Raw genomic sequence first — 22,206 nt, forward strand, 5'->3', positions numbered from 1 at the left:
TTACGTCATAGAGATGTCACTATTTGGGCCGTGCACGGCACAACTACAATTCTAAGAACAAACATTTCATCTACAAGTTCATCGATTGATCAGAAGGACCGATCCGAATCCAAAAGTCACGACGAACACAATAGCAACGAGAGATCATGATATGTAGAGCTGAATTTGACCTTTTAGCAATCCTTTAGTCCTTGAAGGACCCTCTTATCCTTCCATGCCTGATGAATGACTTGATAGGATTGGGCCTTGCACTTATTATATGACAAAAGATATGAAGTTTTGAGACAGACGAGAACAAAATAGCAATCACAGCTAGCAATCGGAAGTGAAAGTGCATAAGATTTCCTACAAAGATAAGAACAAAATAGCAATCACAACTAGCAATCGGAAGTGAAAGTGCATAAGATTTCCTACATTTAGTGCCGGCCAAGTTGTTTATAACTTTTTGAGAATGGTTTGCCTAGTCCTTCTTAGCTCTGTTTCGGGCAGCTCTGGCTGAAGCCGAACGCTCAGACTGGGAGAATCTAACAAAAATGTGCATAACTACTGTAACCAGTAGAAGACCAATCACAGTGAGCGCAACTCCTTTCCAGGTTGACAGTAACTCGGTCCATTTGAAGAATCTGAAAGTAGCATATGACAGAAGGCAGATCCAAAATGCCACCACCTATTTGTAAAGTTGATTAGCCATGAAAAAGAAACCAGAATATCAGTTGAGGAATCAAATAAATATAAGAAGCACTGTGGAGAGTAATTGTAGTATTGATGGAAACAGAGAATTCAACTATTTAGATTAAACAAAAACTTGAGCAACCAATTATTTCTTTTCATGATAGGGGACCTAAGCCAAACAGGAGACAATTTGGCAACTATCCAACTACAACTCAATATTTTCAATCCCAACAACTACAACATTAAATTTCCTTGTCAGCATATGCATTTTTCCACACTAATATCTTCTCTTTTTTAAATCTAAACAACAAGGCAGCATGAGCAAAGCTACCAGTATGGGGAAAATGAAATTGGACAAACATATAACGAAACCACCACCGGATGATTCTTTCATCAGTATCACAACTTTATTCTTCATCAGAGTAACTGCTAGAAGAAAAAGACTGACACATTCTAATACTACAAAAATAGGATAGCATCATCATAACTACAAGCAAAGGTTTGTAAATGTTAGTACTTCTGGGTTACTAAGCAAATATAGATCTATTCAAGGTTATTCAGGAGAGCACCGCAGGAACTACATTGGCAAATTAATACTGGTATTGCATGTTAAGAAACCAAGACTCAAGTCTTGATTTTTTTTTTCATGCCTTACCAGCAATGATTTTACAGGACGACCAATTTTCCTTTGTTCAACCCCAAAGCTGCCCTCTGATTTGTATTTGTCCAGGAAAGCATCCTGCCAAAAAACCTGGTCTGATGATACTGCAAGAAAAATGTAACCTAAAGGTACAGCAAATCATCCTACAACCAAGGATATTCAACAATAATGGACCAAATTAACAAAGGAGCAAACCCTTATACGGCTTGCCAAAAGAAATACTATGCCTTGGCTACAAATATGTCTTTACACCACTGTGACACTCCCTCATCAGTTCCAGGAAGATCAGCTAATTGATGCCGCTTCACATGGACATGTACCTGTAAGCACAGTGATTTTCAATGAGAACAAAACAGAAAATTACTAATGTCACCTGCACAGCCCACATTAAATTCTGTTGTTGGCATGTGAAGCTTATGCAAGGAAGAGTGCAAATAAATCTAAAGAATGTCATCACTAAAGACAGAGGTGAAATAAGAAATTATCAAAGTAAATAAAGCAAGTAAAATTCAAACTCCACGTGATCAGTAAACTGACCCTTCCTGACCAGGTTGTAACAAAACTCTGCATTAACAATACCATTTGCCAAAATTTCTAGATCTCTGTTCCAATTATACAATAAGGATACCAACTTCTAGTCTGATTCTATGCTCCTCCAAACGGATGCCATGTTGCTGCTCGCCTGCCTTGTTCCATTCAAATTGTTTCTCTACTGAATATGATACCCTGCAATTTTTTTCTAGGATAGGATAAAAGATCAACAAATGCTCACATATCCCAGAAAGTTTGAGGTTGATTGCAAATCCCATCACATCATAGAGATCAAAAACTACTTTTTGTCCTCTTCTCTCCAACTATCTTTTCACCCCTAGACTTCCCTCCTCTGCTTTGGTTCTTTTCTCCTCCTGCTTTAAGTATAGTTTGTCCATGAAGTGGTAAAGATCAAGCACTTCAAATTGATTAAGAAATGGACCAAACTCAGAGGAATTTAGAAGAAACTAGAAAGTAATATGGGACTGGGACCAAAGGCTAAATAGTGAAGGCAAAAATTTATAGCTTATATAAAAGGATACCAACAGGCAGGTCCAGCAAAAAGTGTATGTGCAGTCTCCACAAACCTATTAATTTGATTTCCCAGATTGAAATTGTGTAAATATAATTGTAGGCATTTTCCACAGACTAAAATTCTGTATAACTGGCCAACATACATTTCTTCTAAATAGCCCTTACGATTAATATCTTACTGCCGACCAAAGTATAGGTACCATTTCAATATCCACTAGTCATTTTATAAGTTGATACACAAACTGACATACTTTCTAAAAAGTTTCAATAATAGCCCATTGTCACATTGAGATTAGTAAATACTTAAATTTAGCTGACATGGCCCTAAAAAATTTATATTTTAAAAGGTTTGTTTTAATAATGGTTTTCACTGAAAGAAATACATATGTATCATGCCTATAGAGTCTAACACCAGACCAACATTAATGAGTATAGTTGTTCTTTATTAAGTTATACTTTTTAACTGTAAATCACTAAAACATATTTTAGTATCACGTCAAATAAATGTTTATGGTTTGCCAAACTCAAATTGATTGTGAGCTGTAATTAAATATTTTTGGATGTTTGTGAATACAAGCGATGAAAACTTGTTTACAGTAGTTTGCATATGATTACATATTCACTGTCATATAAGCATACCTTACTGCAAAATATATGCTTCTCCTTGTGTTCATTTACAATTTCATATAACTTACTATTCTACAACTTAGCCATCAAATCTAGCATACTTGGCATGCATGCACAAAAAAACTGCATATTATGGACACCACTAATTCTGTGTACGTACCACTGATGATTGCCCTTTCAGAATTCTAAGCATTGTCGGTGAAGGTTGATCATGAGGAATAGCCACTGTTACATCATATACAGCAGGAACAAAAGGTCGCATGATCTTTACTGCTGAAACAAAACCCTGAAATCAAAATGTATCTATCAATACCTTTTATGAGCTAATTAACTTCAGCCAAGTAAAGGTCTGCTACCACAAGGCGAACCAACATAATAAACATTTACTCTCACAATCTACTTCATTCAGTTCAAAACATGCAGAAATAACACAGCAAAAGCAAAAAAAAGAAGAAATTCTCCTGGCAATAGTAAATGGCCACAAACTAAAAGAAACCTTAGTTCTAGGAATGAGAACATTTCTAGGGATGGGCAGATCCTGTGAAGCTGCATATTCTTGTGCTGCTAAAAGTTTTTCTGGAGTAAAGCGAGTCCCCTCAACAAACAAAGCCAACCAAAATGGTCTTGGAAAGTCTTTCAATCGTTCTAAGCCACACTGCAAATAACAGTCATTCAAATGATATTAGAACAAGCCAAAACAGAACATCCAAGCACAAGCAAACCAAACCTTAAGCGTGCTCTCATCCTTGGCCCAGCTTCTTTCCAGAAAGAGGTATTCAGTAAACCACATTGACCATCCAATGACCTTCAAGAATAATCATATATTTACCTTTCAACGTACATAGTTTCATTGTTTTTCATGACAACTAAAAAAGGAAATAAACAAACAACTAAAAGTGAAGGAGAAAGAGACCAATGTCCTATTCATATACTCACTGGAAGGAACTTTGATGACTTCTTCATGACTGCTAATGCACTGCCAAGGCAGCCTGAACGCTGAAATTAGGAAATCAAGTTAAATGCAAAAAGATTCACAGAATCGACAAGCAGTCACAAGCATCTTGATACTTTCTTATGACAAATACAAATGCATGACCAGTGAAACAACAACATGAACCAACTGAATTTGAACTACAAACTGAGTAAAAAACAAGCAGAAAGAGAAAAAAAAAAACCTGTGCTAGAATCCACCCAACAAGCCAATCAATATCACTTCTATGATTGCATATGACAAGTGCATGCTCTTTACCTGTAAAATTCACCATGACAACGCATAAACCACAAAGAAGATTTAGTGCAAGCATTTGGAGATAAAGGAAAAGAAGAAAATGATACAATCCTAGTTGACTGACAAAAATTTATAGGTTTTCGACATTAATTCCTCACCCATTAAATTGAAAGTTTTGGAATCTGCATATAGCTCAACCTGGAACCAGAAAATTACATTAATTACACTACAGTGAACTATTAAACAAAGAAATTAAAGTGAAGGTTCCATCAACCACCGATGATCTCACAATTATGAATAAACATCAAAATTAAACAACTAAAGATGGCAGCTGAAATGAGAATGTGACAAGATAACTAAAATCATCATTCTTCATGTTTTGTCAGGTAAAAGATCCATTATTTGGTTTGTTGGAGCTAAAAACATCACTGACTGATTGACATGCAAATGATGTTGTGTTTGTGCGAGAAAGAAACCTAGCTCTATATTTGTCATCAATTTGTGTGGGATGAGTAATAACAACCTCATTGTTAACCATCTAAACAGCTTGTTGTATAGTAGATTGTTGTTTCCTTTTGTAGCGACCAGTGCCCAAGGTTTATGTAACATCTTTAAGGATTTTTTTTAAAAAAAAACCAATATTATACGTAAAATAGGAGAAACCATGAACAATGGATAGAAAAACTAATCGAATAAGATCTTAAGATTTTAACAGTTCACCTTGACACCAGCCCACCAATCAACCAGCCAGACTAGCTCGATCCACAGCAATTCAGCCACCACTCGGTTAATTCTCCTATACATACTCTTCGAAAATGGTCGTACTGTAACAAAAAATGTAGCCTGCAAAATAAAAATAAAAAATAAAAATTAAGAAGATGAACAAAAAAGAACACGAAAGAAAAAGATGCGACGAAAACAGAGTCATAGAAACGGCTAAAAATCAAACCCTAAGGACAAGGACAGCGAAGCTGTCGGATCTCTCCGAGAAAACCCAATCCACCAATCAACACCAAAAAGGAATAAGACAAGGGGAGAATGCTCCCGAATCACGGAACAGGAAATCCAATTAACCTACCTGAACGAGGTTCACTATCAAGCCGGAAAGGAGAAAGAGGAGGCCGAGGGGAAGCACCACCAACGCCACCGGGACCGCCATTGGGAAGATTTACCGAAGCACGCGAAGAGAACGAGGGTGGTAGTTGGGCCTTCACCAATTCGCTGAATCCTCAATTTTCAGGTTGCGCTTCGTTCTGCAACTTATAGACGCCGGAAGCCAAAATTTATATATATATATATATATATTAATTGGAAAGTCTGATTTGCTGCTCATTTGGATACTTTTCAAAATATTCCTCATTTTTTTTAATACGGTTCTAAAATAATTCTAATATTTTATTAATCGAAAATTTACCACCATTAAACTATTTTTTAAAAAAAAAAAACTTGTTCAGATTTTTTTTGAAACTTTATTGAGGCAAAAAAAAATGGTCCTACATTTTTTAAACATAAATGTCAGATTTACAGGGATTTTCTTTAATTGGTTCAACTACTTGTGGGTGAACCACATGCGCCTCTTGAATTCATTTGGAAATAGCTCGTGGCATCATTTAAGAGCCATTACTGGTGCCGGTTCGATCTCGCATGGGGAAAATGTAGACCGGGCCGGCCGGGCCGGCCGGGCCGGAAGGCGGTGGGAAAGCACCTCACTCGACACGTATGCAATCCCAGAACGCCAAATTGCCACCACGCGTCGTCCATTCGTTGACACGTGTCCTCGTCTTCCATTCCGTCGTGCCTATAAACCCGCGCTCCGTCCGGCCGCCTCAGCGTCATCGGCTCATCGCAAGCAGCGCAAAACACGAGGCATAGCCACGAGTGGCAGCTGAGAACTCATGGGCGACCGCTACCCGATCGACGGAGGTGAGGGGGAAGCTGCAGGATAAGGGTCCGACGGCGTCGCAGGTGGTGACGGTGGCCGCGATGTTCCCCCTCGGCGGTCTCCTGCTCACGCTGTCGGGTATCGCCCTCGCCGGCTCCGTCGTGGGGGTCGTCGTGCTCGCGCCGCTGTTCCTGCTCTTCAGCCCAGTGCTGGTGCCGGCGGCGCTGCTGTTGGCGCTGGCGGTGACGGGATTTCTGGCGTCGGGGGCGCTGGGATGCACCGGGGTGTCGTCGCTGGCATACACGGTGAGGCAGGCGCGCGCGATCCTGCAGCAGGGGCCGGGGCAGATAGACTACGCGAAGCGGAGGGTGGCGGAGACGGCGGGGCACCTGGGGCAGAAGACCAGGGAAGTGGGGAACGCGGTGTAGGGCCGGGCGGAGGAGTCGAAGAGGACATGAGCGCCGCCGGAGCAGAGGGATCATGCGCGTCTGGACGACAACGCGCGGACTCGATATGTAATTTGTATTATGGCGTTGCTTTGTCTTCGTTGCAATAAACAATAAATTTCAGCAGATGTGAGCTCGTTTAGTTTGTTAATTTCAGAGTATTCATCCAAAACTTCTATAAACTACTTCCAAATTCAGTCTAAGTAAAGCAACTACTTTATTATTAGAAAGGTTGAGTGGAAAATATAATGGATAAAAGAAAATATTAATCAATAATATATATTAAAAAAAGTTTGATAAAGTTAATAAACATAGCTATGTTAGTGATTTAACTATGCATAGAGCCCAATTGAAGGATAGACAATTGCAAATAATCTCAAACAGGTTAAAAAAAAAACCAGGATTTCATGGTGATGAGTTCATAAACAAAACTAACCAAAAAGAGCATTTGGCACATAGCTGCAGTCATTCAGATACCAAGCTTAAAATTAAAGCTCAATTTGAATTTTTAAAAGGGTAAGCACTGAGCCACTCAAGTCCAAGAACCATTGTGATTGACTAAAGTTGAAGAGAGTGCAAATTCACAAGCAATAGTCTGAAAACTGAATGAAAAATGTGAAAGGAAACTTGATTTGAAGTGTGAGTTTCCTTTTTTACATGAACAAAGAGCTAGCAAGAGACTGGTTGTCCCTTTGCCTCTGCAATTAGAAGATTACTTGAAATATCATAGCCACTAGAAGATACTTAGATGATCCTCATTGTCCTTTTGATCCATTGCCCTGGGCAGCAACATAGTTGCGAATGACCTCCATGGCGAGCTGGTGAGCCGATTTGTTCTGCTGCTTTGCAAGCTCTGCCATGGCCTCGAATGTCTGCCGGTCTGCGAAGAGTTTTAGGTTGAATCTTGATGCTGGTTCCACAGGGCCTTCCCACTTCTCTACCAGCTCCTGTAATTTCTCAAAGCCCTAATTTGAAGGGAGAAGACACTGGCATGAGAAGCAATATTCGTGAAGAAAATCTTGTTCTGAATCACAAAGATCATTAATTGGACTCACCATCCTAACTGAAAAATTGCCAAATGATTCACCACGGATTCGTTTTGTTTTCCAGTAGTAAAACAGGGGTTCGAATACCTTCTCTAAGTCATGGACTTTCACCTTATCCATAAAGCTTTTTGCCAGTGTAGTCTGGTTAGGTGCTCCCCCTAGCCAGATCTATTTGAACAAGCAGAAAACATCAGAAAGCTGTCTGTTAAGTAGATCTATGTTCCAAATGTTTTTGGTTTTGTTCATACATCTATGTTCATTTCGTGTAGGGTAAGTCTTGAATTTACTTGCAAGTGAAGTAATGGACAAAGACAGGAAGGATACAGAAACAATGACTAGAAAAATGGCTAGAAACATGTTCTTAGAGAATCAAAATATCATTGCACAATAACTTATTAAGCAAATACCGGCCTGCATTGAGGATAAGTTGATCCATTATCTAATGCATTGAGTGTGGTTCCCCCTTACTTATCATTTCAAATTCAATCACCTGGTAGCTGTTGGGGCCATCCCCAACAAGTCCCAGTTCAGCCATGTAGGGTCTGGCACAGCCATTGGGACAGCCAGTCACTCTTATCACTACGGACTCATTGTATTTGAGGCCAACCTGAAAAAAATAAAATAAAAATGTTCCCAAATCACAATAGTCGAAAAAGATGACAGTTTGGAAATTAACAGAAAATATTAAAATAACTGTGATCACCTTATCAAAAACAGCTCGAACCCTTTTGAGAATTTCTGGAATCCCTCTCTCAGCTTCTGTTATTGCAAGTGGACATAGTGGCATAGCAGGGCAAGCCATGGCAGTTATATTAAGAGGATCAACGTATCGGGGCAACTGTTATTTGACAATATTTACCAACAGGAATGCAGAATTTAAAACTATGAATTCCAATCAACAAGGAAGAAAATAATAAGATTTTTCTTTCCTTGTACCCAATCCATACGCCCAAATTACCTAAATTACTTAAGTCATAGTCATATATAAGATAGTGTAATAGTTAAAGCCTCTAGAAGAAACAAACTATACCAGTAAACCTGCTTGAGCAAGAGCTGTGGTGATGGGTCGTCTCCAGGAACGTCTGATATCACACAAGATCAAATTCTGGTTTGGTGTAATTCGGACATTCAGTTTATACTTCTCAATTATTTCTCTTAAAGTTTTCTTCATTTTCCCGCCTATACGCCCATTATCAATATGCAGTCCACAAAACATTGCACCATCACCCTGCCCATGAAATGCATTAAAACATTTGAGAAAGCTGGAGAAGCTAGATCATATAGTTGAAAATGAATGCAATATCATCAAGCATTTCAAATTAAGAACTAAAGAAGTACCTGAAAGGATAACCATGGATTAATTAATACAACTGAAGCTAACCTGTTCATGCCATCCAAGGTAACTCTTGAATTCCCACTCAGGTAATTCTCTGAATTGTTCAAACTTCTTGCCATAATACTGTTCAACAACCCTGCGGAACTTCTCAATGCCCCACGTGCTAATCAAATATTTCATTCGACTATACTTCCTATCATCCCTCCTCCCGTTGTCTCTTTGAGTAACAACAATAGCTTTTATAGCATATAAAATATCTTCTTTGGCGACATAGCCTAGTGGTTCTCCCAAACGAGGAAAAGTTGTCCCAACTCGATGAGTCCTTCCCATACCTCCTCCCACCTGCAAATTTAAATTCTTAAACAGAAGAAAATTGGTAATAAAAAAAAACTGTGATTCAAAGACAGAAGCACAAATTCTTACATAGATGTTAAAGCCTTGAGGTTCTCCATCATCACTAGAAACCAGTACAACACCAATGTCATTGGTGAGGATATCCACTGAGTTGTCTGTTGGTACAGTCACAGCAATCTTAAATTTTCGAGGCAAGAATTGGGTGCCATAAATGGGCTCAGGTGAGTCAGTGAAGTTGGTTCCATGAGAATTATCATTGCGAGCTTTCACTACTTCAGTAGATTCTGCTGACAAAATTTTCCCTCCATTTACCCACAAATCGTAATATGCTCCAGATTGAGGTGTCAATAGTGCAGCAATATTTTCTGCAGTCTCCTGTGCGAAAACATACTCTTTTTTCACAAATGGTGCTGCAGGGGCTAATACATTCCTATTAAGATCGCCACATGCACCAAGAGTTGATCCCATGTTCTTGATAATAGTGCTCATCACAGTTTTTAGGTTTTTCTTCAGGATCCCATGCAATTGAAATGTCTGCCTAGTGGTCAAACGGAGCGTACCAATTCCGAACTCATCAGCTAGGTCATCCATAACCAAGTAGAGCTTGTTAGGGACTTTCCCACAAGGATTCTTAGTACGGAGCATAAACTGGTAAGACTTTGCACCACGTTCATCTCTATTTGTCTGTTGATAACTCCCATGAAACTTGATTAGCTGAGTGGCAGCTTCATTTATATTTGGAGCTTCTGAGAGCAATTCCTCATTTAAAGGAAACCTAAGGAAGTTGCTTTGCTCCTTAAATAACTCAACCTTGCTCCGCTTTACTTCAGTATTATCCGGCTTTATAGGCTAAAAAAATAAAATATTAAACATATCAAAAGGATAATCAGGATTTGTGCACCAACAAAAGCAAACAATGTACTCGGAAATGTCAGTATCATATATACTTTGGAAGATAGTCATCTAGTATGCATATGAGCTAACTGGTGGTGAGAAAGATACACTTATACTCACAGTGACATAAAAAGAAACAATTTTGTCTTATTAGAAAGAAGAAAACTTCTTATTCTATCTGAAAAGTCAATGCTCCTTATCCATATCTGCAGGCTACATATTATGTTTTGGCATCCATACTTCAACATGAAAGTATATTAAGAGCCAAGAACTTCTCATCAGGATGATTTTTTCACTTTCTGCAGGTATTCTTAAGCTAATTACTTAGCTGAATTTCCAGAAAAGATTACAAAATCAACAAGACTAATTTAGTAATTTAAATCAAGTATTAACCATGAAACACACTTTCCTAAATTACAAATGCCAAGCCAACAATGTCAAAACTCAAAAGAGGAATTTGAACTCACAACAAATTCCTAAACAACAATCACTTGGTTAATGGAGCATCGCAAGCATGAAAGCCATCAGATTCAGCGACAGATTGTGATTGGCTAAGTTATCCTCTCATGACAAATCCAACAGATGTTGGTTCAGGATATCTCAACAGCAATATCTCAAAGAAATGCACTAGTCCGTTGCTAATGTGACACGACTCTGCCATTGATATTCAAGGACATCCTACATGCATGAGGCACTTTACCACTAACGGGAGTATAGGTTCCAGAACACTTTTTTTTTAGCATGACATATGGATTGGGTACATCTGCCTGAAGAACCTATTCCAGAAGCTACTCAGATTTGCCACACATTCAACAAATTCATTGTGACAATTTATAACAATGTAGGGAAGACTGCATTTAGAACATCAATTTCAGTAGGATAGTTGACTTCATCAATGTCCTACAAGAACTACTTCCATTGCCCCAATCACGGTGAAAGACAAACGACTCCTTGATCTAGACCATCAACAACTTAGTACCATTCACAGTCAGACCATTTATTTGTACATTCTTTCCCCAGCTATAACTATCCTTGATAAGTCAACTTTTACCTTCTGTCAGCACGATTCTCATCAGCTCATCAAAGAGACATCGTTGCTACCCGGATTGATTGATGATATCCTAAACATTAAAGCTTTACATATAGTGCACTTTAACTTTAAGTAGAAACAAACCGGTCTCACCGTGGAGACGGCTCTGATGACGGAGGAAGACCTCGATGAGCGTCCGATCGGAAAAGGTCCGATTTCTCTCCCAAGAGGAACCAATACGGACGATCGGAGCCCTTGGAATACCGGGATGCAGATTTTCGATTCCACGCCAGCCACGGTTCCGGCCGCCATGGACAGCGATGGAGGTCTCGAATTGAGCCCTGAAACAGCTGCGGTTGGGGGAAGTGAGCCCAACCAGCACGCGGACAAGCGGTGTCGCGCGCTCGCTGGGATTCGCCGACGAAACCGCCGAAGCGAGAGTGCCACACGAATCGGGGAGGATTAATTGGCGAAAATCATTTTGCCCCCCGATTTTTCTATTTTTCATCACTCCCTATACTTTAAAAATATTATATTTGATCTTTAATAATTTATAAACAAAAAAATATCTTTCTTTAAACAAAAATTATTTTTGTTGATATGTTTTCTAAACTTTCCTTCTTCTTTTTTTTTTTTTTTTTCAAAATACAATCACGATTTCTTCTCTGACAAATTTATTTGTTGAACTTCCCCATTGTTTTCTAGCAATCTTGCTCGGTCTCTTCCGCCGTTCCCCTCTCTCTTTCCTCGCCGTGTTCAGATCTCCCATGGCGGAGCGTGGCGCTGGAGATCGCGGTGGCTTTGGCTGTGGATTCAGAGTACGGTCGTGGTGACCGAGGGCGCGGTGACCACGGTCCCCGGCGAGCTTGGTTGCCTAACGAGGAAAAAATTACAAGCCTCGAGCAGATCTACCTCCACTCGCTCTTCGTCAAGGAAGACCAGATCGTCGACACCCTCCTCGACGATCGCTTCAAGGATGAGGTCATGAAGATCATGCCCGTGCCGTGCAGTGAACCCGCTTCAAGGCCTTCGTCGGAGACACTAGACAGCGACGGACACGTTGGTCTCCTCCCGCGGTGCCATCATCATCTTGGCTAACCGCTCCGTGGTCCCCGTCACACTGTGCCCTGCAAGGTTCCCGGGCAGTGCGATCAGTTACCGTCCGTTGGTGCCTGCGCCTGGCAGCTCGGGTGCCGAAGACTCTTTAATTAAATTGTTTTATAGAAGATCGAAGTGCAAGTTTTAGGGTTTAATATTATCGTAGCTTGTGTCAGCACAAATGGTCTGGAATCTCAGTTAAGTTTGAGCTCAGACCAAAGAATATTACGGAGCATGTCAAAATAAATAAATTCTAAATAATACTAAAACTTTAAACTTGTCTTTTTGAGAAAATATGATTAGAATTGTTTAATTTATGATCGATTATTAATCATCGAATACAACTTACATAAGCCCAGGCAGATGCCATGCCGACCTAAGCCCACCTGCGGCTTGGGCCAAGCATAGCAAGATCCACATTTCGGACCCTTTATTTCCTGCTAGATACTAGAAATTACTAGGACCTCTTAGGTGTTCCCTAAACCTGCGGTTTCCAAACGAGAACGATAACCAATCTGTTAACTGAGAACTTCAAATAAACTGCAAATAACTAAGCAGATGTTTCAAGAATTGCTGGAACAGTCTAAAACTTCGCTACAAATAATTTGTTTAGAAGACTAGTGTTTTTTCAACTACATAGAAGGCGAACCCTGGAACAATTAGATGCATCATGCTATCAAATCCAAAGAGCTTATCCAACAAGTCAAGATGGCAACTAATTTCAAGAGCTCCGTTGATTTACTTTACTGGGAACCAAAACGAATCGCTTGGATCACCGACCACTTGATTACGGATCTCCACGGATGTGCATCCTTCTCCAAAAAGAGAGATGATGATGATGTGACTCGTTGGCCAACATCAATAAGCCACTACACGATTCCTGCATAAAAAAGCAAAGGCCATTCATAAATCTATGTTGCTCGTATACCAGAATGCAGAAACCATGGTATACGGATTGTGAAAATCACAAAATATATTAACGAAATAAATAAATAAACATGGCATATCTGACATTTTATCTAAGCTGCTAGTTGCTTTCTATGCGCATTAAAACAGTTGGAGTTCTGAATCATACAGATGACAAGGTAATTAAATGCTAGAAACATATTTACCAAATTTCTAAGCTATCACAGACATGATAAGATAGGTGCAAACTTACCCAAGTTCTACAATATCCAAGCTTCATAAGTTGTTCCAGGCATTAGATACCAAGATGCAATTTTGATAATTTCTCATTTCCCATCCACCCATTCTTCTCGGTTGAAGGCCTCTTCCTTGTCGATCTCTGTCCCTTAACAGAGTTCTCTTCCTCTCCTGTGGGAGCCCAGGAGCTTTTCTGTTCAAAATATGGATTCTTAAACTTGAGTTTCAGGAACGGTTTCGTATCTTGGCAGGAACTCGAGGTAAACTTTGAGAGAATACTATCACTGCGGCCCCTCTCAGACTTGTTAGATATAGCTGTCCTTTTCCTCTTCTGGATAATGTCGTCACTTTGTTCTATGGTTTCATTTTCTGAAGAAAGGCTTCTCTCATTCCTTTTCTTGCCTATTGATGGATTATGGTTTCTAGCATTAAGTTGACATTCATCAGGGAAACCACCATTAATTTTCTCGAGATTCTCATTGACTTTAGCTCTCTTTGCTGGAATTTTTTCTTTACTTCCAGGGTTTGAACTTCTCAACAGGTTGTTTGCATTACCCTCTGTGGTGTCTCGTGGGACAGTATGATTATCGCCATCCTCACTATCTCTTACCTTGTGCTTGACTGCATCATCACCACCTGCTTAGAAAGTTGTAAAACAGCAGACTAATCAAGCTGAAGAAATGCCTAAAAGACAACACGACTCAAGGTTCATGTAGGCATCGTCAAAGCCATGTTTCAATTAATATGCCATAAAACTCAGAAAGAAGGAAACAGATATTTGCTTATGTATGCTCAGTGGAAATAAGAACAAAAATTATCACAATTTTAATTAATATGGAAATATGTCAAATGTATAACTGCATTAGAATAGTTCATGAGCTTCAACAGTAGAAGATAAACAGAATGAACATAGAAAATTTACCAAAGTTAGTAACCAAGTTTTGATCCATATGACAGCTTGAGGTTTCAGATCTTGGGGAGCTGGATGCAGGAATTCTGTTTTTTGAACCAATGTGTATGACAAGCTTGGTACTTCTTGTTGTCTCCGCCTCAATTGTACTTTTAGCAGAACATTCCTTAAAACGAAGCCCTTGTGATTTGCTGCTCTTTATTTTGAGTTTAGGTAAGGCAGAGGATGAAATTATATCTGAACCATCGTGTATGAAGGAGTTTATCTCACTGACATTCTGATTTCTTAAACCTCTCTCTAGTGATATCAACTCATTCTGTCCTTCAAGTTTAGGATCTTCTGTTTTACTATTTAACTTAATCTGATATCCCATTTTCTTTGCTTGCATCTTGTTTGAGACAATCTTCTCATGTTCCTTTGATAATTTATCATTAATCCCTTTCACTGAGAACTTTAGGGATTTGCTATCATTTTTATGTAGAATTGGGCCAATTTGCTCATTATCCAAGTAAGGAAAGTTTGAATTTATTTCTTCCTTGGAAGGCAAGCCAGCAGCTTCCCTCAAACTTGCTATCAAATCACAATCAGCAATATCTCGCCTCTTCCAAAGTTCTTTCACTGCATCATCTATATTTGTGACCTGATCAACATAATCATAGCAGGGAAAGTAAGACTATTAAACCAAGCATGATAAAAGTAAAGTCTAGCAAACAGCAGATAACACCTGGTAACAATCACCACGGCATGCAGCACATTGATATTGTAAATTTTGATCTGTTTGGAACTCCTGATACTTTTCATCACTGCATAACAAGGAAAAAGGAAATGCTAAACCATGAGTTGTTATTATCTAAGAAAAGAAAGGTCCTTCAACATGAGACATGGTGGTATGCACAGGACGTTACACAAGTTTATGGTAAAATAAATTGCAAATCAGGAAAGCCTGGAACTCGATCACAATGATTGAATCATTCACTGCTCCATCTAGCTGTTCTTTTTTTTTTTTTTCCAAATAGAAGCAACAAAAAAGCCTACCTCTTGTTATCTGTTTCACAGGACCAGTTCGAAGCACATCATGGTCCAATAAAAGGACTAAAGATCCATAAAACATAGGTACCAAGATCCATTTAAAAAAAAAAAACAGAGGTCATTATGGATATGAATGCACTTTTAGTAAGGAGAAAGGGACCAAATTTATCAAAAACTAAGATTATGGAAGGACTCACAATTGAGTGCTGCTCATGAAAAAACCAAGATTGACAATACAAGATAAATACTAAGTTATATGAATGAAACATCTTGCAATTACTGGTGCATATTCCAGTAGCATTCGTATCTCATTTTGCAGGAAAAATAAAGGAGTTGGTTCGTTATATTGTTCATGCCATGTCAATATAAGGTTGATAAGATATAACAATGAAGATATGATCACAGAGGCCTTCTTCATAGTAACCAGAAAAAATGGAGAAGCCTTTATGAGAATCTTTCAAATAAGTGATGCTATGAAGAAACGTATAACGAAAATGACTTGGTACATGTGTTGTTTATAAAGCCCTCAGCATCAGTCACTTACAGAGCTGGATATGCTTATACAGTGAGGGACCCTCATTGCATCCATTGATAAAACTATACAGGCTAAATTATTCACTGATTTATTAATAAATTTTACAAGTTACTATCAGTTTGATTAAATAAATTTTGCTAAATAAACAAGAAATATATTCGAGACCAATAAGATTTTTTGTTTCAAGAAATTCAAGAAGTATATCTTTTGTATCGCTTAAATGAATATTAAAATTTTGTTTATATGAATATTGGTTATGTTGTTATATTTATTACTTATATTCACAGGAAAATTAATATGAAATATGAATTGCTAAGGATGATTAATTTAATTGTTAAATGGTTAGTGTAAATTTTGTTTATATTGATTACTTAGTGTGGTAGATTATATAGTAGACTAGATGCAACTCATATTTTGACATTACTAACTTTTTATAATCAAATATGTTGATCAGAAATGTGCTTGCATACAACATGCATATGTATGATATAGTGGATCGACTGCACACCGCTTAGTTTTTAAAAACTTTGGCTACATGTTAATTTGGTTGATGAAACACCACTGAAGTTACATAGGAACACACCTGATGCCATCACATAGGCAGTGGACCCATCTTTCACAAACATCACAGCAAACCATCGGTGTGGTTTCAGAATCTCGGTAGACCTATAAAATTAGTTACATCATTAAAATAGACGTGACAAGAAATATATGTAAAAGTTAACACAATCTCACACAGATAGTATCGACAGAACAAGATAACAAAAATCCAAGAGCAAGGATAACATATGGTATTGAAAGAACAAGTTAACAAAAACTCAAGAGCAGATAACATATATGAACAGACTATGTACTAGTTAAAGCATTCAGGATGAAAGAAATAAACTAAAAGGAACAGTTAATCATATAATTCCATCACTGAAGCAAATATTACAATTAACAGAACTTAGATATTAGACACTTAGATATCACTGAAGCAAATATTGCAAGAGGCAGTTTTTGAGACTCAAACCCATGACCTCTAGGTCACATGACGACAATTTTATCATTGCACCAAGGCTCCCCTTATAAAGAAACAAAAACTTTAGATATTAGACACTAATCCCTCAGTATTCGACGTTCTTGAGTAAACACAGGTTTTTTCAACTAGATCTTGTAATTAAAAAGGTGAAATATCAGTTTTAACCTAGCTTTTTCATTAACAATCAATCTGATTTGGTACCACTACAAATACAACACTTGCCAAGAAATGAAAATTTTACTTAACATATAGACGACAATCTCAAGGTGCAAATGGTTATTGGGAAATCAAAATGAAATACAAGTACAACTTCAGAACATACCGTAGCATCTAAAAACAAAACCCCTACTTCCTTTATTTAAGATTACTTGCTACTATACTCAAATATCTTGTAAAGAAGGAAATATTTCATCTCATGTTTATCTTTGACATGATCCAATTCCAAAGCATTTTTGCAGATAATGATAGCAAATAGGTACCAAATAAGGCAACATACGTAATAGGACAAGCATGAATCATTAGAAGAAGGTTATAGAAGCTCTAAAGGCTTAGTTAATGAACATTGGCAAAGTAATACTAGAAAGTAGAAAATTCTTTCATAGTGCTAAAAGCCTTCACCAGGAAATATGTAGTTCCTTATATAGGGACATATAGGTTTATCAACCTATTTACTGCTAAGAATGTCTTGGCACAACGGTAAAGTTGTTGTCGTGTGACCTAAAGGTCACGGGTTTAAGTCTCGAAAATAATCTCTTACAAAGCAGAATAAGATTGCATACGATAGACTCTTCCCCAGGATCCTATATTAGCGGGAGTTTTGTGCACTAAGCTGCCCTTAATGTGCCTAGCTTAGATATCTACCACTCACACGAAATTTTTTTTGACAATTCCATCTAATGATTCAGAGATACTGATTTTGTCTTCCAAACAATGACATTATGACTATTGGTTCATCATCTTCAAAGAACCATGTTAGCTCAACTATTTATGATCAAGTATATAGATTTTATCCCTCCATTGAACTATAACCAAGACTATATCAGTTTTTAATATTCAAATCTGTCTAAAATATTTTAATCATATTAATCATAGTTTTTTGGGTCTTCCTCTACCCTTTAAAAGTAAGGCCTCTAATATTTACTAATTCAACATGTCTAACTATAGAATTTATTAGTCTTCTTTGAATTTCTTTGAATGTTCACTCTGCCTTAACATATTTTTTCTAATTTTATAATCTAGTACAGTTACATTTAATTGCTCCCTAAAAAATTTTTATTTTTATTTTTTATTTTTCTAGTAACATTGCATATTTATCTTAACATTATCATCTCTACTAAATTGACGCTCCATTTGTTGCTCCAAACTATCCAACAATCTAATCAATAAAGTAGGATCAGTTGCATCATGGTCTTATAAATTTTTTCTTAGCCTAAGGGACACATGACAAATGCACAAAGTTCCTCACCATAATTCGAGATTCAATTTTAATACTATGGTTAATTAGCATAATATTATTTGCAAATAACATATATTAATGAGATTTACCTTGGTAGATAAGCTGTGTAAGTTCATCTAGTGCTAATTTAAAAAATATATAAAGTGATAGGAAATAATTTCTTACATTGTCAGTAGCTCTAATACTAGTAATTGGATTATTATACACATCCTTAATTAATTTGATATATGTTAACAAAACTGATATGCTATCTTTCTCCATTAGCTGTCTTATTTAAATAAATAGGATATGTAATTGATCTTCCTGAACCAAATTGATTTTAAAAACAAAATTGTTTCACCCTTTTTGTCTCACATAATCTTTTTCTCCACTATGACTATAGGTTGCAAGAGCATCATACTCACACTAAGATCCTGTAATTATAAGTAACTGAAGGATAGGAAAAAAAACAGATAATAACAAAGTGTAAACATTAAGATCAACTTGATTATTATATTGTATGGCTAATAATTTCTAAGAGAAGTATTATATAAGCATCATGGAAGAAAGTACCCAATTTTTTTCAAAGCAATGTGTTTGACAACAAAGGTACCTTTAGACAAATTGGACAGTAGTTTCCTTTCACAAACAATCTACCACAAGCATCACAGCAGGTATAGCCTAAAAACCACCTGTGTCACAACACTATCACATGTTAACACAGGAAAAACGCTCCAACAGATCACTGCCAGATGAGATCAACAAAAAGATATAGAAAACTATTCTAGGAAACTAAATCAAGAACAAATAACACCAAAAGCACCTTGTACTAGGACCACTTCCAGGTACACTGGAACCACAACTGTGACACCTTGTATGTTTTGGACACAAATAAGGTCCACGACCAACATTCTGCAAATTCAGTTCTTGAACTATCATTCAAACACAGAAAACTATGAATTGCACATAAATCAGCAGATAGCACACATACCTTGTGTGGTGGATGCTGACAATAACAGTGATAAGCACCATCACATCTTTTACAATACATTAGTTTATTAGGATCACCAGTTCTTCTGCAAATCTGGTAAGTAAAAGAAGAACAAGGTAATCAGAAGGCAACTGACCTAATCATAGAACATAACAAACGATTTAAAAAACACAAACATACAAGGGTAAAACAATCTGCCAACAGATGCTAACAAGTTGTTTATATTTAACTGTATGGTTCTATCAAGTTAATCTCATATAAGCAAGGAGGGAGTTAATCCCCTTGTTAAACAATCTGTGGGATTAACTTGTTAAACACAAACATATAAAACAATCCACATACTGATTCTAACAAAACATTTTTTCCATTAAGTTGGATCTAAAAGTTAATCCAGCGGAAGCAAGTATAAACAGTCAAAGTGTGGGTTACTTCTCACATTTAGGCAAGTTAACAATATATAGGCATCATTCTCCAAATTAATATCATGTCAAAATTATATTCGTTGAATTAACCAATGTTAGGTAACAATGACGTGTAAGATCAAAATAGTTATGTAAGCATTTAGAAAGTGAAAAATGGATGTGTAAGGGAGTTGAAGGGACAACCATAACATGGAAAGAATAATCAGAATTTTTCCTTAAGCAACAAAAGGCTTTTTCAAATACAGTCTTAGTTAACATCAATGTCACCAATCAAAATCCACATATTTTATTGCATAAAAAACTAAAGGACGATGTGCCAAAAAGCATAATAAGTGCAGCAATGACTTATTGCAAATAGACTAACATGCAGATATAATATCAGCAGCCTATAATACTTCACCATAGCACTAGATACTGATAAGGCCACAATGTGTAAGCTAGCAACCTATAGTTAATTAGTTACCACTGTTAGAACTTGCCCTGTTTATTAAACAAGAAATACATAGACAACCTAATCTAGGTAACTTCTATCCATAATTCTTAGGCTAAATGCCATCAAATGAAGTATGAGTAAGAAGCTCAGGATACAGAGCATAAATGCTCATAAACTCATTCTTATTCTTGGCAAAAGCTCATGACCTACCAACTAAGAGCAGGAAAAAGACATACCTCACAAATGCGACAAGAGGGGCAAGACCATGAACTCCAATCGAATAAATCTGCAGAATATTTTTAGATGTTAAAGAATTGAAGGCTAAGTGTTCCTAATGCAGCATGCAGTAGTGGATAAAAACCTCTATGCTCTGACAATGTTTTTAAGCAACTTCTGTGGTACATCTTGTTGCATGATTTGCAAGACAGCATTTTCAAAGCTTTCTCAGTTCCCTCATGTTCCCCAGAAAAACATATACGGCACATGACCTTCACAGCAGAGTTGCCTTGATATTCTCCATCAAGGTTGTTAGCTGCTTCTCCTGGTGCCTCCTGGTATAGCAAAAGCAATCTTACGTATCAGGTCTTTCATATTAATTAGAAACAATAAATACAAAAAACATACACAAACAACTTAATGTGACATGAGCAAGAATATTCACAGGGCGAAGGATTATATAATGAAACTTTTCCTCCATAAGGATTATAATATTCACACCACAAACTTTTCCTCAAACTTTTCCTCCTTGATATCTTAAACTCTTCCAAAATTTTTAATGCAAATCTCATATGGAGCTGCAGTTTTACCTACTTACTTTTTTAAATTTATTTATCCCGGTTTATCTAACAGGACAGACAAATTCATGATTCCTTAACTCTCAATAGCTAAATTTTCTCTAAACTGCCCAACAACTGATTTGTAAAAAAAAAAAAACATTTTCCCATGATTTCTTTATGTCATCAACATGTGATAAAGTAGAGAAGATTGAAGCTCTATTATTTAAATAAATTCTGAATAAATGAAATATAATAAGGTCAAACTAACTGAAAAAAAATAGCAATTCCATTGTGTGTGAAGAATGTTAAAGAAATAATTACTAATACATTATTCAGACATGTTAAAATCATTTAGGGAAATGAAGCATAGAACATGATGGTCAAGGTATAAAAAACCATGCAATAAAGAAGTGAGGACACTATAATCTTTTAGCCTAGCCTTCATATGTCTAATGTCAATCCCAATTGGCCAAATTAGAAATATTTCCCAACATAAGAAACAAAAATGACGAATTATAATGAGAAAGATAAGATTTAGATGTGTATACCATATCAAAAAAAAAAAACTGAGGAATGATAAGCAACCATGAACAAACTTATTATTTCAGTTCTAGTTAATTATGTTAGAGAAAATTTAATCAAACATACTGCAAAACTCTCGATGAACAAAAAGTTAACGCAATTCTCAATTAACGAAACCAGTAACCAAATCCAACTTTGCTTGAATAGAGCGACGAAACCTATCATCCCAAACTCAGACCAATGACTTACTGCTGCACCACCGGTCTCCAACCTCCGAACATAATCCTCCGCTGCCAAGGAAGCAGCCAGCGCCTGCCGCTGCAGCACCGCACGCTTAACCTCGTCGCCCGCGCCGGCATCATCAGCCGCCACGGATGGCGCGGCCACTGCGGGCGCCACACGGGGGGCCCAGACCTGGACAACACCCTTCTCCCCTCTTCTTCCTCCTCCTCCTCCTCGGCGGCGGGGCGGACGGCCCATGGATCCCTCAAGAACTCCTCGAGCGCGTCGATCTGCGCAGTCAAAACCTCGCGCCCCGGCGCAGCGCCGAATCCCAGATCGCAATCGCAAATCCTGCGGCTGCAAGGCAAAATCAACGATTAGATCGAAAGGGGCAGCTGAGAGGGCGAGAGCGCTATGTGGGAAAGGGG

The 22,206-nt window shown here is 37.6% G+C and overlaps 3 protein-coding genes and 1 pseudogene across 3 annotated transcripts; 1 reads left to right on the plus strand and 3 right to left on the minus strand.

Annotated features, from left to right (window-relative positions):
* Positions 1–293: 293 nt before the first annotated feature.
* On the minus strand, positions 294–5,498 carry LOC141834427 (1-acyl-sn-glycerol-3-phosphate acyltransferase PLS1-like). Its single transcript, XM_074721772.1, has 11 exons — positions 5,332–5,498; positions 4,974–5,096; positions 4,412–4,451; positions 4,201–4,274; positions 3,962–4,021; positions 3,753–3,830; positions 3,522–3,680; positions 3,186–3,311; positions 1,561–1,653; positions 1,328–1,411; positions 294–667 (listed from the first exon to the last, which is right to left on the minus strand). Exons 1-11 carry the CDS (start codon positions 5,410–5,412, stop codon positions 461–463), a joined length of 1,125 nt encoding a protein of 374 aa, XP_074577873.1. The 5' UTR covers positions 5,413–5,498; the 3' UTR covers positions 294–460.
* A 650-nt stretch (positions 5,499–6,148) lies between these two features.
* Positions 6,149–6,709, plus strand: LOC141812954 (oleosin 18 kDa-like). Its single transcript, XM_074700894.1, is given in 2 exon segments — positions 6,149–6,172; positions 6,174–6,709. Coding segments are annotated over 2 exon segments (414 nt in total). The 3' UTR covers positions 6,564–6,709.
* Positions 6,710–7,063: 354 nt separating this feature from the next.
* Positions 7,064–11,703, minus strand: LOC141844125 (sulfite reductase [ferredoxin], chloroplastic-like). Its single transcript, XM_074732135.1, has 8 exons — positions 11,395–11,703; positions 9,387–10,166; positions 9,009–9,305; positions 8,658–8,855; positions 8,331–8,465; positions 8,118–8,234; positions 7,637–7,795; positions 7,064–7,546 (listed from the first exon to the last, which is right to left on the minus strand). The coding sequence occupies exons 1-8, from the start codon at positions 11,551–11,553 to the stop codon at positions 7,337–7,339; spliced, it is 2,055 nt and encodes a 684-aa protein (XP_074588236.1). The 5' UTR covers positions 11,554–11,703; the 3' UTR covers positions 7,064–7,336.
* Positions 11,704–12,776: 1,073 nt separating this feature from the next.
* The window catches only part of LOC141836045 (uncharacterized), a 12,064-nt pseudogene continuing 2,634 nt past the window's right edge, over positions 12,777–22,206 (minus strand).

Source organism: Curcuma longa, chromosome 1, assembly GCF_044706935.1.
Source record: "Curcuma longa cultivar G26 ecotype Majalengka, Jawa Barat chromosome 1, ITB_CL_G26_1.1, whole genome shotgun sequence".
NCBI lineage: Eukaryota > Viridiplantae > Streptophyta > Magnoliopsida > Zingiberales > Zingiberaceae > Curcuma > Curcuma longa.